The 16,420-nt window shown below is 42.0% G+C and overlaps 1 protein-coding gene across 3 annotated transcripts in view; it reads left to right on the top strand.

The window, feature by feature from the left end:
- Pde4d (phosphodiesterase 4D) overlaps positions 1-6,961 on the top strand; it is a 529,631-nt gene extending 522,670 nt beyond the window's left edge. For all 3 annotated transcript variants that reach the window (XM_052160119.1, XM_052160120.1, XM_052160121.1), the window contains 3 exons: positions 313-435; positions 1,121-1,303; positions 1,835-6,961. In XM_052160119.1, the coding sequence (XP_052016079.1) occupies positions 313-435; positions 1,121-1,303; positions 1,835-2,248 (720 nt within the window). In that variant the 3' untranslated portion in view covers positions 2,249-6,961. The remainder of the gene's footprint in view (positions 1-312; positions 436-1,120; positions 1,304-1,834) is intronic.
- Positions 6,962-16,420: the final 9,459 nt, after the last annotated feature.

Below are 16,420 nucleotides of genomic sequence, written 5' to 3'. Positions count from 1 at the left end.
AGTGCAGCAAAGGCCCAGGAGTTCCGAGCAAATGCAGAGAATGTGATGTTGGTTTTACCTTGAGAATGTCAGGTACCTGATGTTTCTGTGTTGCGCATGTATTTCTGGGCTCCCAGAAAACGCGGCATCAGCGAGAAAGAGAGTCCCCAAGAAGTCTTCATCTCCACACATTGTTACTTCATAAATTCATAATCTTACTTCATCATGGTGATTCTCCATTTTTTTCCTCAAACTCAAAAGGATGTCTTTGTTCGTCTGCAAATCCATCTTTCTTTTTGGCTTTAGTTCATAAAACCATCTTTGCCCTGTCAGGTACTTGCGACGGACATGTCAAAGCACATGAATCTGCTGGCTGATCTGAAAACGATGGTGGAAACTAAGAAGGTGACAAGCTCTGGCGTCCTTCTCCTCGATAACTATTCCGACAGGATCCAGGTAAAGCAGCGTCTAAGTTTGCTCTCCGTGCACCTGTGAGTGGCTGAAGGAGACAAGAGACAAGTCCCCATTGTCTCACCTCATACATTCAGAAGCTACACACAGGAGCTTTGCCTTACTCTTCTTTGTTTTTAATTGAAAAAGAAAAGACTTTCTGATCATGGCTTTTCCTCTCCCACCTCCACTCAGATCCTTCTCACCTCCCCACCCACCCACCCCCTTCTTTTTTTTCTATTTAGAAAGCAATCAGACAAGCAAACAAAAAAACACACAATCAGAAAACACAATATGCAAGCAAAAGACCAGTAAGACAAAGGAAAAAAAAAAATCAAAAGCCTAGTCATTTGCAGTTAACCAGGTAAAACCATATTGGCCTGTTCGTTTGCATATACAATAACAACATAAACAAAAACTCAGCCTCCAAAACCAGATCATATGAACAGCCAGGAACTTAATCTTTGGTGCACACTAACCGTGCCTCTCAAGATAGTTAAATGCAGAAGTGGCATAATTCAGAACTATTAATACAAGTGTGAAATACAGAGGCACAGCACGGTTGAGCTGTTTGAAATAAATCTGACACTACACGCATTTTGAAGTGTCACAGTCATCTGATGTGAATTCCTAGTTTCAAACCAAAAGAGAGCAGATGTGGAATAAGAAATGCCTCCCTCATCCACCCCAGGTCCTTCAGAACATGGTGCACTGTGCGGACCTAAGCAACCCCACGAAGCCACTCCAGCTGTACCGCCAGTGGACGGACCGGATAATGGAGGAGTTCTTCCGTCAGGGGGACCGGGAGCGGGAGCGAGGCATGGAGATAAGTCCCATGTGTGACAAGCACAACGCCTCTGTGGAAAAATCACAGGTAATTCAGCAGCACAGAGAAAGGGCAGAGCCACAGCTGAAGCACTTGGCTGCTCTGTCTTTATTCCCTCACAGTATTGGGGTTTTTTTTAATTACTTTGGAGTTGACATAATAGACCGCTTCTGTTGATGAGTCGGAAGAATTTTCTTATGATTTACAGTCATGTAGGCATACTATGGTACTATAGTCTCTCACTGGGACTCTGTCCCTCTAATACACTTCCATACATAGAATGCTGGGCATATTTCAGTTATCTGGATTCTCTACAAATTGGCTATTCTCAAATAAGGTGCAGGTCCTAGGCCCTATGATGTAAATAAATAGTTTTCTTTATATTGGAAGTATCCCTTGAGGTAAGATTTCTAACTTTGGCCAGCTAACAGCAACACTTCCATGATCTGTTGGCTCAAACTGACCAATTTACCAATTTACTCAGGTTAGTAATCTATGCAGGCTCTATGGAGGATGGTGATTTGGTGACGCTCCTCCAAGTTTCCTAGTCCCACTGGATTTCTTTTCTTTTCTGACCAGGTGGGCTTCATAGACTATATTGTTCATCCACTCTGGGAAACATGGGCAGATCTCGTGCATCCTGATGCCCAGGACATTTTGGACACTTTGGAGGACAATCGTGAGTGGTACCAGAGCACAATTCCCCAGAGCCCCTCCCCCGCACCTGATGATCAAGAGGAGGGCCGCCAGGGACAGACTGAAAAATTCCAGTTTGAACTAACCTTAGAGGAAGACTGCGAGTCAGACACTGAAAAGGACAGTGGAAGTCAGGTGGAGGAAGACACTAGCTGCAGTGACTCTAAAACTCTGTGCACCCAAGACTCGGAGTCCACTGAAATCCCCCTTGACGAGCAGGTTGAAGAGGAGCCTGAAGCAGAAGAGGCAGGCCAGCCCGAAACTTGCGTCGCAGATGATTGCTGTCCAGACACGTAACAATACAAAGGCTGTCACACTTTTTCTTTCTTTTTTTTTTTTAAGTAGAAAAAAAAAATGTTTCCAAAGTGCATGTCACATGCCACAACCATGGTCACACCTCACTGTCATCTGCCAGGACATTTGTTGAACAAAACTGACCTTTGAACTACTCAGTCTGGCGCTCAGGAATATTGTAACCAGTTCTTTCACCAACCCCCACCCCCATGTCATCGGAGAAGGGAGATGTCTTCACGGACGCGATGGTGACGTGACGTCAGCTTGGTAGCGCTGACAAAAGCAGGTGAAATCAACTCCAACCATTTCCAAGGGAGCGTGGTTCATCCAGCTGCCCAGACGTAGATCGGATTGCAGGGTTCCTCTCTGGTTTGTTTGCAAAAAAAATAAAAAATTTAAAAAAAATGTTAAGAAGAAAGAAGGCATTTGAGGATGCGTGTGAACTCACAGATGAAGCAACGGAAGCGTCACAAACAGGACACTGCTCGGATATATCCCCAGGAGGAGGAGGAGCCACAGAAATTGCATAATTTTCTAATTTCAAGTCTTCCTGATACGTGACTGAACAGTGTGGTTCAGTGGGCCACACTAACCTCTACATTTTGTATGATATGTAAAACAGATTTTTTGTAGAGCTTACTTTTATTATTAAATGTATTGAGGTATTATATTTAAAACAAAACAAACAAAACTCTGTTCAGAACTTCATCTGCCACTGGTTATTTTTCTTTTCTAAGAAGTAACTTGCAAGTTTTCAGTACAGATCAGTACTACACTGGAGAAATCTCATTTATGAATTTTACTCGCACCTTAGAGTTCATAGCAATTAACTGATTTGTAGTGATTCATTGTTTTATATACCAATGACTTCCGTACTCTAAAACAGAGAAACAAATTTATGTTGCTGGAAACCCTTTTTGTAAGTGTCCATTGACGTCTCCTTTTCTCTCACTCCTCCGCCAGCAGGAGAGTTGCTCTCCTACACGTTGCTTCCCTCACTGTGTGCAAAGTGAGTATTTATTCTGTAATATGTCAATGTGCATTACGTCCAGTGTGTCTTAAACCTCATAGGAGCTCAGTCATCAGCTGCTGTTGTCTGAAGTAAATGGGAGATATATAAATACCCAGTAGCTAAAGCAGTCCGTCTTTACCAGGCATTTTCCTACCCACTGCCTTCTGGTGACTTCCTCTTTCTTTCTTTCTTTCTTTCTTTCTTTCTTTCTTTCTTTCTTTCTTTCTTTCTTTCTTTCTTTCTTTCTTTCTTTCTTTTTCTCTCTCTCTTTCTCTCTCTCTTTCTCTCTTTCTCTCTTTCTTTCGTCAGGAGACATGCATTCACAAATGCTTGTCCTTGTAGTCACCCGTACATTTCACGATCATTTTGTTGTTGTTCACAGCAAGTTCCAGGAAGAGAAACATTTTCCCGTCATGCTACTTGATTCAATGTCTGTGCCAGCCTCCTCCCGTGTTCAGTAGGCGGGGGGGTCTATTACTACCATTATGGCTGAGAAAAAAGAAACCGGTTGTCAGGTTAGGGTTGAAGTTGAATTCTCCTGCGTGGTTCTGTCTTCTCTAGCTTTTCATCTGAGGTTGCAGGGGAAAAGCATGCTAAGTGCTACACAGGCAATGCTTAAGAATGTCAGCTGACTCTGTCAACAAATACCAGGACAGCTGTTGTTTGAACTGCCTGTGAAAGCAAGACCTCCGCGAGGAGCAGCCCTGGGAAGTGGCTCTGAATGTTGCAGCTGCTCTGTCCTAATGGATAGCCCGGTGACATGTAGACATTGCTATTGATTATTATTGCTCTGTCAGCTGTCCCATAGGAAAGACTGCTGCAGACATGCTAAAGGGGAGGTCATGATGTCACCTGCTCTAGAAGGGTAGTCACACAATGGAATCTAAAACAGTGCGTTAGAACATTAAGAGAGAATTCCACATTTTAGCTTCAGGAACTCTGTTGACTGAATATATTAGTTCCCAGGGTTAACTTGCTGATAATAATCAGCCTGGTGCAGCAGGTGTCTAGCCTAGACCTTAGTTGTATCCTCAGTGTAAGGTTTGGAGCCATGTTATTTTTCTTTTTGGACCCCAAATGGGGACTAAAAGGGAGGGTAGTATACAGCCAAATGGAAAAGGAAACATATAAGAAAAGTCATAAGTCTGAAGGAAAAAAAAAAGTGAATAAAGCTCAAGGAAATTGGGGACTAGTGACTGAGAAAACAAATCATCAGCCAGGAAATCACCCAAGCTGCATTGAATCCAAATGATGCTTAGAGCTTTTGCTGTAGCAGTGTTTCTGATCTTTGACATAGGGCAAGATAAAAAACAAGTAACTGATCATGGGAGGGCCAGCCACCTTTCCTCATAAAGAGCACATGGCACAGTCAGCCTTTGCGTGACCAGAGATTTCACAGAACGTTGGGGGCACCTGTTTCTCTTTTTCATTTTGCGGATCCCTGAGGGAGGGCTATAAGGAAAGGCCAAGAAGGAATCTCGAGTTTATCCCCCTCTCCAAGTCATTCTCACTTTCTTCCCTCCCTACGTGTGGCATTTCCCTGACAGTGCCTGTAGTCTTCATAATACAATAAGTTAATAAATAAATAAGCAATATGTCATAAACAGATCCATACTGCAAGCGTGTACAACTACAGTAACGGAGCTTTCATTTTGTAGTGTGTTGGTTTGTAATGGCACTGTGCTGTCGAGGTATGCACTGATGGACAGTCAAGCTGGAGAGGACACATAATATCCAAGAGTTAGGGACTAATATACTACTCAACCATCTGCTTACCACCTTGCCCCTTTACCATGCCACGCCCCTTTGCCACGCCACGCCCCTTTGCCACGCCACGCCCCTTTGCCACGCCACGCCCATTTACCATGCCACGCCCCTTTACCATGCCCTGCCCCGGCTCACTCATCAAAGTGTGCTTCGCAATACACGCTGCATTAAAAAGAACATCTTTATACAAGTAGCTTTACATTTCCTAAAACACCATAAGAAAAATGCAATATCTGGGTACTGTATTGGGGGGTGCCGGGGAAGAAGTCTAAGATTTGCATAAAACCAGTACATTTCAGCTTGCAAGTTACTGAACACTGTTTCCATTACGTTTTTCATTCACATCAGTTAAAAGTCACAAGTACACAGTGTAGATAGAACAAATCACAGATAAGGAGAGAAAAATAAATAAACTTGAATGAAACAGATTTTACAGAAAGCTTTATGATAATTTTTAATGCATTATTTATTTTTTTGTGCCATGCATTTTTTTCCTCACCAAATGACCTTACCTGTAATACAGTCTTGTTTGTCTGTTTACAACTGTGTATTTATTGCAATGTACATACTGTAATGTTAATTGTAAATTATCGGTTCTTATTAAAACATCATCCCATGCCGGGATGGTGTTGACATATTTGGAAACTCTTGGTGAGAGAAAGAATGGTGTGTATACATACTCCTTGTACATTTTTCTTTTTCTTCTGTAATATAGTCTCGTCATCATAGAGCTTGTTTATGGAAAATTCAAGAAAAATATAAAATACATAAATATATATAAATTTAAATAACATAGCTGCAGGTCTTTGGTCCCAGGGCTGTGCCTTAACTGTAACCAATACTTTCTTCTGTTTTGCTGCATTTCAAAGTTAGGAGATAGTGAGGCTCGGTCTGGGCGTTTTGGAGCCATGCTCCTCTCTGATTGGATTACAAAACTGTAGATCACTGCTGGAGAAACTTCTGACCCTTGTGAGATAAAAGCTCTTAAGTACTTGTTGCTAAGGAGCAAGATGGCGCCGATGGTGCATGTTTGCCGGCTGAGTACCGGGAACTACTTCACCTGGACACACGGGATTGGCTTTCTTACTCCCAAATCTCATGCCAAGGAAGCTTTCTTCTCTAGGGATTGTAGAATGGCCTTCTGGCTTCTAGCCCTCACAGGAAGATGAATTTGATTTGAAATGGGAGCCCTAGTCCACTAATCCCATCAGTCCTGTGTTCACCACCTTCCTGCCAGGCCAAGACATTACACTATCTTTAATACTATGTTTTCTCCAAGATTAACCAAATTTATATATGTATAATACATAGTACATATGTATAATACATATACAAACATACGAGTGTAGAGATATGTACATGTAAATCATCTACTTAAACAGTTATATGATGATACCAATTCGTATAAAATAAAGAATCCCTGTCTCTCTAAAATTGTTTGTGTGTGTCCACGTGGAATTGTTAAGCATAGCCTTGTACAATGGCCGGCCCTGAAAGCTACGAGAGCTTCCTGGTGGAAAAGGTGGCCACCTCCCACTACAGCCCAGCCCTTAGAATATGTGACATAGAAAAAAAGAAATTCTTTCTTTCCTAGGAAAAACAAAAACCGAGCCTCCTATTATTTCATTTTAGTTTTGACACAAACTGTAGATTTTAGCAGCCCTGGCCCAAAGGAATTTGATTACTTTTGTTTTAAACAGTACAAATGGGACACTATACTCCGAAAATACATCCTTTACTGATTTCAGTTTTTTAATTGTTTTATTTCTTTGGGTATGTTTTCAGAGTGGTGACTTGTGTGTGAGCATCGCAGATGATGAGTCTGTTAGTGGTTTCTTAGCCTCTCTTACAGCCCATGGGGATAGCAATGTACATCAATAACTTCATATAAAATTTTTATATGCCATGAAAATAAAAGCATGGGTTGATTCTGCCTACTTATGATTTTGTTTCTTACAAATAATGTGATTTTAAGTGGTACTTTAGTCAGCATACATTTCCTACACGAATGAATGACCTTTTCTGATGTGGCAGGCTAGTGATCTCATGTCAGCGCTGATATTTATATCCAGTGAAACCCTAGGATGTCAGTCCTTCCATTCAAAAACCTCTCAGTTCACTTGTATGACATACAAGGTGCAACACACAGCTTTCTACATAGGTCCCAGAAGGGGCTGTCTACATTTAAATAAATCCTTTGGTGAACCAGAAGCTGTCATTTTGATGTTCAAGAATTAGACACTGGTCTGCATATTTCAAGTTTCTGGGATTTTCAGTGAAGGAAAACCAAGGTCTGCTCCCCTGGGCTTTTTTCTCTGGGGAGACAGAGGCAAAGAGTGTCTCAGTGCTTGTATACAGAACCGTGACAAGGAAGGCCAGGTTTAGACACGTTCAGAATATAGGTAGGGTTTATTGGAATATGTTAGTTGAGTAAGAGCACTGAGAGAAAATATATAGAGACAAAGGCTGAGTATAATTCAATGCAAAGATATTTGATAATCTGAGAGAGCACTTAAAACTTGATAAAAAATATTATGGGTTGTTTGAGTTTTGAGGTTGCTAAACCTAGGTAGGGCCCACATCGCTTTGATTGCTAATTAAAAAAAAATAAAATTAAAATTTTGCCAAGGTCTCATAAATTGCAAGAATAAAAATCCAGCCATTTCTTACGGTCAATGGAAAGTAAAGATAGCATAGGTCTGCTCCCCTGATTATCTTCAAACCATAAGCGTCAGAATTAAAGCCATTGAATACATCTACCTAGCCTCCACACAGTATCCACTAGCCACAGCAAAGAACAGAAGGTTCTACAGTTGTGCAACATCTGGGGGCTGGTGAGATTGCTCAGTGGGTAAAGGTACCTGCTACCAAGCCTGGGGGTTCGTACATGTGCTATGGCCCATTTGCCCACACATACATAAAACAGAATAGAACTAAGTTTAAAAAGATGTGCCTGAAAGAAAGAGAAAGGCACTCCAAAGAGGGTATGGGCTAGTGAATGGAAAAACAAACAAAAAAAATCTTTTTTTAGGAAATCTCCTTTAAGTTCCAGTCAAGGCTTGGGATCACAGTATGAGATTCAAAAGAACCAAGTCCATTTTTCTCTACCTGTGTCTCATACTGAGAAGCAAATTTGATAAGTTTTGATAAGTTGAACCTATTCATGTACACATTTTTCCAGCCCCTAGCACTGGGCCTCCAGGAACAGAATCTTATAACCAGTTATCCCAAGCACATCTTCCCTTTTCTAGAAAGCACCAGGGACTTAACCCTGCTTCAGTGGGATTGTCACCACAACTTCTCTTCTGACACCAATGGTGTTTTCCCACAGTGCTTCCCGTGTGTCCATATATTTCATGCCTCAGCAGTATAGTGGGTACGACCCTGAGTTCCTAATTATGGAAATGCAGGAAACACTACTTTTCTTACCTTTAAATAAGTTCATTTATATCTTATCAAACTGATGGAAATTTGTATCTCTATTGTTATGGGCACATCCCTTTCCCCAATCTACACACCCCCCCCCCCCCCCACACACAGACACTTAATCAAAGGTCTCATTTCCAGGCTAACTGGGGTACCAGACTAGGTAAGCTTTTACCACTGTGCTTCTCCTCCTGATGGTTCCTAGACTCTGATTTCTTTTCTTTTATATTGTGTTTTAGAAATCCATGCTGGTTCTTGAGTCCTGATTTGGGGTTCTCCTTCCATAGAACTCCAGAATTCTGTACATATAAGATGAGCCTGCTGCCCTCAGTGGTACAGATAGAACCAAGTGTGGTGCAAGGAGGCAGGGCAGTGCTGGTTTCCAGGTTCTTGTGTATCTAGACAGAATCGTACCAGGGTAATGAAATTGAGATGGTATGGTAAGAAAGAGAAAGGCACTCCAAAGAGGGTATGGGCTAGTGAATGGGAAAAAACAAAACAAAACAAAACAAAAAAACATTTGCTCAAAAAGCATTGGGCTATGAGACACATGAGCCTTATGTCATTTTCATAGTGTGTGTTCTCTTCCATGTACCCAGGTAGGGAAAGTTCCCAGTCTTCCAACTGGCTTTTATATTTGATTCTTGATGCTTTTATCTCCATTCCCTACTTTCCTGTCACAGAAAGACCCATGGGAACATGAACACACACACACACACACACACACACACCACACACTCTTCATTTCTTATACTGTGGAACTTCTGTCTCTATCTCTCCATCTCCCCTCACCCTGTTTGTCCTTCAGCGGGATTTGACTTTGAAACAAACCAGACCGGAGATGTTTGACTTTTGTCTTTGGTCTCCACTATACAAAAAAGTTATATTGCTATATACTTTTCATATAGTAATATATGCTTTTCATATAGCATTTATATAGTAAACGCTAATCCAGTCAATTAACCATGCTTGTTGATTGATATTTAGATCCTACATTGTTCAATGAAGGTCTTGAGATGGGAGGTAGTTGAGAACACCTCCTTGCAGAACCCTCAGACACTCCTGTACATCCTGTAAGAAGTGAGTATGTGGAGGTGGGAAGGAGCTACCATTCCCTTCTGAAATATCTCTGGTCTAATTTTATCTTTGATCATCCTTCTCCCTCTCCCCCATCTCAATTACAAGTTAGAGCACTTGAGATAGGTTTTGTAGCAAGGTTCCATTCAGCAGCCCAGGCTGGCCTAGAACACACTATGTAACATATTATGGTTAAAAGTCAGGGTAAACCTCTAACCTTGGTGTCCCAAATGCTAGTATTATAGGTGTGAGCCACCACAGCCAAAACACTTGCAAATGCTGAGATGAAAGTCATTAGATCCGTTTTGCATCCCCCATGGTCCCTAAGCCAATACCTTAAGTGGCCTACAAGTGGTACCACAATTCACCCCATCTTGTTGCTCCAACAAGGCAACGGACAGCTAGGACTCCACAGCCTAAATACTGGAAGTTACTGGTGACAGACCATGATTACAACAGCATCTTCATCGCTTCCTCCATTTTGTGTAGATCGAGGACTAAAATGGACAATTGGAAAGCCTCCTTTTATTAGAGACATCACAGATCATTTTTTATGATCTAAAAACTACTCATTCTGCTCCTAGTTTAGACCTGTTTCATTTATAAACTCACCTCAGCATAGATTTAATACATGCTCAGAAATCTTTACAGTGAGGAAAAGGCCTGGATAAAACTATAAAGAAGTGCGGGGGAGTCCAGAAATGAGATAGGCATGTGCCTCTGGGCAGAGGACCATGGTACTGAGGCAGGGAAGGTTTTAGTGGCATCCCCCACCCCGAGCCTGACGGACCAAGAAAACAGACCCAGGAGACTGAGCAGTCATCTTAAAATGGAGCCCTTCCTACTAGAACTATTCAGCAGAGCATTTGAAGGCTACTTAGACTTCCTAAGCCAACAGACATGGCTTCTACAGCTGACCCCTGCCAAGGTTTTAAAAGTCCTATTGTCTGAGAGGTCATTTTTTTCTGGTGGTCATTGTTTGAAACCAAAAATCGGAATGAGCATATAGTGGGAAGCACTTGCTCTGTGCCCGGTTCCCCCAGGGCAGTGCTTTTACCAGCATTAATCAGAACCATGCAGTCTCTCACCTCAGGGGCGTCTTAACACTCTGCTCACTTTCTTCCCCAGGCCTATGTTGTTTTCACTGTTCATTTACAGTCTCTAGGCAGGGAGACAGAAACAGATCCCTCCTCCATTGCCTCTCCCACCTCCCCAGAAGTGAAGGTCAAAGGGTAGGAATAGAAGCCATGGATAGCTGCTGCTGCTGCTGCTCAGACAGTGTCTATAGCCGAAGATTGCTTAGCCAGCACCTGCCACGGTACTGAAAGCCACATTTGCTATGGCCTAGAATTAAAAACATGAGTTAAAGACTGTCTTTGGAAATATTCTAAAATTAACTGCTTGGATCAGTGTCCAAACTACCTAATGGGTGGGTTGGAAATATTGGTTTGATTTTTCCTTTTGTTAAAACATAGGTGAGGGAAAACAGAGAACGCTTAGAAATATGGGCCTTCTGTTGCCATAGCATTCAAGAAAAGATGATATCCGGAGTTAGTTAGAAGATCCAGCTCTTAGTTCTTGACATTCTACATAATGATGAAAGGATCTCATGGAACTAAATTCCTTACCACTCCCTCCCATCAGTTATAGGCAAATACCCCATGCTTCAGATGCTTCTATGTCCTGCATACTATCCTCTTTCTGCCTACACCTCTAGATCCAGTTTAAACATACCCTTGTCTACAAAGGAGCATTGTGTACGTTCTGCTATGGAAAAGCCACTATGATTGAGCCACTACCCAGCTCTGGCAATAAAATCTCAAGGGGTGTTAATAAATAATTCACTTGACTGTCATGTACTGGAGTCTAGACGATAACATTGAAGAAGTAATGGTGTTGGTTTTCCTGCTTCTGGTCTTGCAAACGTCATTTCAATCCCTTTCTAATATATGGCATTTGCCCAATGATACACATCACTGTGGGCCTTCCAGCAAGTCACCTGATCAAGGTTAATCTGAACAATGGTGTTATTGACCTGTTTGGCCAGTTTTAATCAACCCAGAAAAGAATGGGTAACCAGCTACTAAAGCCCTTTAGCAGTAAAGGAAATCTAGCATTGGCTACGAGTAAGGGGTAATAGTGTCATCACAAGCTAACAGAGATTCAAAGGGCATACTTAAATGTCATAAAAAGTAGAGATGAATCCAGACAGAAAGTGTATCTCTCTAAATAAACAGTAAGAAAACAAGCACCTTCTAGGCTTTCTACTGCCCAGCTGGATTCTCTCTGAATATGTAGGTTTCTCTATGCTTTAGTAACGGGATAGAACCATACAACACAGGGTTTGAGATCAGCCATCACCAGGAGTACCCATAAGGGGCCAAATTATGTAACACAGAGGTCGTAAGGAAGGAACTCTTCATGGAGATAGCTTTGATCACTGGGAATCCCAAGATAAGAAGGAGCCAAGCAATTTTGGGTCTTCTCTTCCTGGATTACTCAAAGGTCTGGCATCCTCTTGATGTCCAACAGGACTAGCCCTGTATTTCCCTCTCCACTGAAGTACTTTCCCCGTGACCTATAGCACCCCCTAGATTAGCTGTTGGGGATGCCTTTAGGGGGTTGTATATCAGATATCCCGCATATTAGATATTTACATTGCTATTCATAACAGTAGCAAAGTTATACTTAAGTCGAAATGAAATAATTTTGTGGCTGGGGGGTGTCACAACAATATGAAGGAATGTATTAAAGGGTCACATAGCCTTAGGAAGGTTGAAAACTACTGCCCTAGATGCTCATGGTGGCAACGTGTCTCATCCCCATGCCTTTTGTACTTTCTACTTCCTGCCTTTCCTTGCGTGCCACTTCGCTCCCTTTATTCGCCTTAGTCATGTCTTCCTCACCACCACTTGGAGGCTTACACCTCCCAAATTAATTGTCACTCCCTCCTGAGGCTCTGGTTGCTAGACACTCTGACTTCTGTGCTGCCTGCTCACGCTGAGAGGGCAGGTGCTTTCTGCAGACATGTGCGTGTCCACAGTCTAAACTTGACTTTGAAAGGAAGCATGACTACGCCTTGTCCTTGCTTTCCAGGCTTTCACTTAGAGATACCTGGCTTCAGGACGGCAGGAAGCCAAGACAGTGGAGGTGATCAGCCAGAACAATTGAATATAGACAATAAAGAAGGCTCCCCCCCCTCAAGGAATTACCATGCACACCTCTCTCTTATTCCCCACACTCTTCATTATGGTGAGCAGCACTGTAAATATTCCTGAGCTGTGTCTGAGGAGAAAATACATTGAAAGGTCTTAGTCCTTCAACTGATTCCTTTATATTTTCATACTCTTCTCTAGTCATCTCTGGCTCCTTCGCTGTCTCTGCTTACCAGTCTCAACCTTTCTAAAGCAGTTCTTTCTTCCCTGACAATTTCAGTCAATCATCCGATCAATTAGGTTGTTCACTTCCTGTTTAATAGAACCCCGATATACAGTAGACACTGAGTTGGTCTCCAGCTCATTTCTTTAGACAGGGCTGATCACTGAACCTGTAGCTCACCACTTGTGAGGCTCCTGTGACGGTTTATGCTGATTGTCAGTTTGATAATACCTAGAGTCAAATCACCTGGGCCACGCCTGTGAGGGATTATCTACATTCGGCTAGCCCCTAGTCATTCCTGTGCAGGATTTAGGGGGAGGGACTAGGTTAATTGAGGTCCGCTGAAGACTTGCCATAAATGTGAGCAATACCATAAATATTCTTAAGCTGTGTTTGAGGTGAAAGTACATTGGGCAGTGGTACCCTAGTCCTCTGCTTCCTAGCTGCCGATGTTATGTGACCAGGTACCTCAACTCCTGCCGCCAGCATCTCCTGCCACAATGGACTGAGCCCTTGAACTACAAGCCCAAATAAACCTTTTCACCTTTTATGTTGGGATATTCTATCATAGCAACAAGAAAATGAATCAACACAATAGGTTAATACAAGCCAGTAGGCTGCAGGTAGCCATCTGTACCTGCCAGGTTCCACCGAGGACTTTGGTCACAGATGAATGCTGTCACACCTAAACTGTATGTAGGTACTGAGACTCTGAACTCAGATCCTTATGTTTGTGTGACAGGTATTTTACCCAATCTCCTGGTGCTTTGAAATATAGGAATTATGGTATTAGGATCTTCTATAGAGTCTCCACCATGCTAGAAAAACAAATTAATTTATACATGCTAAATTCACTGCAAACTTAACACTTTTATACTAGAGCTTGTGAGCCACTAATGAATTATACAGAGGTCTAGTACATCTAATGATCATTTGAGAGTAGAAAAAGAGAGCACTATTTAAGTAAGTAGCTAAATATTTATTGTTGCAGAAGGCCTAGAGAGGAAAAGTCATGGGCAGAAAGAGATTTGGGCGCCTCTGTGAACCCATGGATTCTGGAGCACTCGCTACCCTAAAAGTAGATTGAATAAGTAGCGTACAACCCTATCTGTGTCAGCAGGCATAGGCAATACCAACACGTAGAACACCACGGAGGAGGCTTGACTAAAAATTGACAATGGATTTGTTTCTATTCTTGGTACTGTGACCATATACTTGACAAGCAGTTTAAAAGGAATAGATTATTTTGGTCAGAGTGTGATTACCACGCATCATAGAGGGCAAGGCATAGCTGCAGGAGGAGCAACGGTGTCAGAGTATGCAGCGTGGATTCCTCAGCTCTGCATGTCATGATGGAACAGGAAACAGAGGGCAGTAGGCAGTGAGGCTGGGTCCTAAAACTGCAAGGCTTCTTCTAAGTCACCCAGTTCCTTCATTGAGGTTCTGCTTCCTCAAGAGTCTACAATCCTCTAGAACAGTGCCACCTGCTGGGACCTGAATGTTTAAATACAGGAACCTGTGAGGGACATTTCACAGTCAATCCATCAACAGCACTGTGCACTCTTTGTGGGTCAAGTTCAGATGATAAATGTGCCAGGATTTTTAATCGTGCCTATTGTCTATCGTGACACTGCCTAATAGATACATTAGCCATTCACTTTGATGAGATCATCCAGTATACAAATTTCAGTCATGTGGTGTGTGTGTGTGTGTGTGTGTGTGTGTGTGTGTGAGAGAGAGAGAGAGAGAGAGAGAGAGAGACTTTATTTTGTTTTGTTGTTTGTTTGTTTGTTTGTTTGAGACAGCATTTTAGTCCTGGCTGTCTTATAACTCACTGTAGACTTGAACACAGAGCATGCATGTGCTTCCACTAATATCCTAATAATGTCTTTTTTTTGTGGCTTTGATTCTCTGCTGTGTCATCAGACTATTCTCTAAAAGTTAATTATGCTAGTGTTCAGTATGAAAGAAACACAATAGAATGTACCCACACACAGACACACACTCTAGGACAAAGGGGTCAACTTCCTTTCTATCCCCAACTGAAGGAAAGTTGGTTCTTCTGGAGACATGTCTCTTGCTATATTTTGTGAACAAAGGACCTTTTTACCAACAGACATCCTAGAAGATCATGGTCAGAGAAAAAGAGGTCTTTGCATTCCTATCCCTATGTAGAAGCTAACAGAAAACAGGACTTCAGAGACACTGCTGGTTCAGCAGCTTGTTTAATCATGACGGCAGGGATAAATGTAGGTTACAGGCAAGAGAAATTCTACATGGTCGAACTAGCAGAGGAGACACGGACCTTTAACGCTGTTGCTCCTGCTTCTCCCCTTCTCCTTCCTCCTCTTCCTCATCTCCTTCCTCCCCATCCTCCTCCTCCCCTCTTTGTCTTCAACCCACAATACTCAGAATGGTTGGTCTCCTGCTCAAAGAAAAAATTATAATAGAATGAGTTCAAGCATGCAGGATAGAGAGTGGAGTGTTGGCTCTTTTAATATTTAAGATGAGATGGCTAGGAAATATGTATTAGTCATGCAAGTCAAACCCAAGGGTTGAGGAAGGACTTGCATCATTCTTGGGGAATCTCAAGTTCAAAATCAACTGAGTTTTAACTGCTACAACTGCTGGGTGTGGTGTATGTTGTCACTGAAGAGCTAAACTTACTTGACTTTCAGCTTGGCTGGGTAAGGAATCACAACAGGATACAGAGGGCATTAAGGGTTTATTGTACTATCTTACTTCCTGTTCCCTCCCTCCCTCCTTCCCCCCTCCCCTTTCCCTTCTAACACCTCTCTATGTCCTGGTGCTGGAAATCCAAACAAGCCTTCACTCTTCTTTATGGCTGAATTAACTCCATTGTGTATCTGTTCCACATTCAGTTTCTAGTTATACATTGGCTACCAGTTATACATTGACACCCAGGCTACTTCTGACACACCATGAATCCCCTGTAGCTAGACTGTTCTGCCCAGTCTCATGAATCTATACCAACCCCATTGACACAGGAGAATATGTAAAGAATATGCCCAATTTGGGGTTGGGCTCTGCCTTAAGTATATTTTCCTATTTGGCTTCTGCTGTAGGAAAGCACTTGAGTATTATTTCAGCATCTCTATGAACAAGGGTTACATATCATTACAGGCATTGCTAATAGCTTTCAGATGCCTCTCAGATATATAGAAAGCATTCTAATGATTACTTGAAGGCCATGTCCTGTCGGAATGTCAGTTGATGAATAAATACAGATGGCTTAATTAAAACTGCAATATCAAAACAAATAATGTTTGTAAAAACCGCTAATTTCCATAGAAAAAACTAGTGGTAAGATGTTGAAGTAATTAAGTTTGGGAGAGATTGGTAATAGAAATGCTAAAGAGGACTAGCTAGATAATTAATGTACAAAGGCAATATGGTTTAATGTTTACATAAATTTAATTATTTTGGTGAGACTAGGCTATGTCACAGTTCTAACCTTTGTAGAATTTCACAGTACACATTTGTAATATAATCAT

The sequence above is a fragment of the Apodemus sylvaticus genome, chromosome 16 (genome assembly GCF_947179515.1).
Source record: "Apodemus sylvaticus chromosome 16, mApoSyl1.1, whole genome shotgun sequence".
In the NCBI taxonomy this organism is placed as follows: domain Eukaryota; kingdom Metazoa; phylum Chordata; class Mammalia; order Rodentia; family Muridae; genus Apodemus; species Apodemus sylvaticus.
The sequence above is the reverse complement of the archived record's forward strand: the minus strand, read 5'-3'. Positions and strand labels throughout refer to the sequence as shown.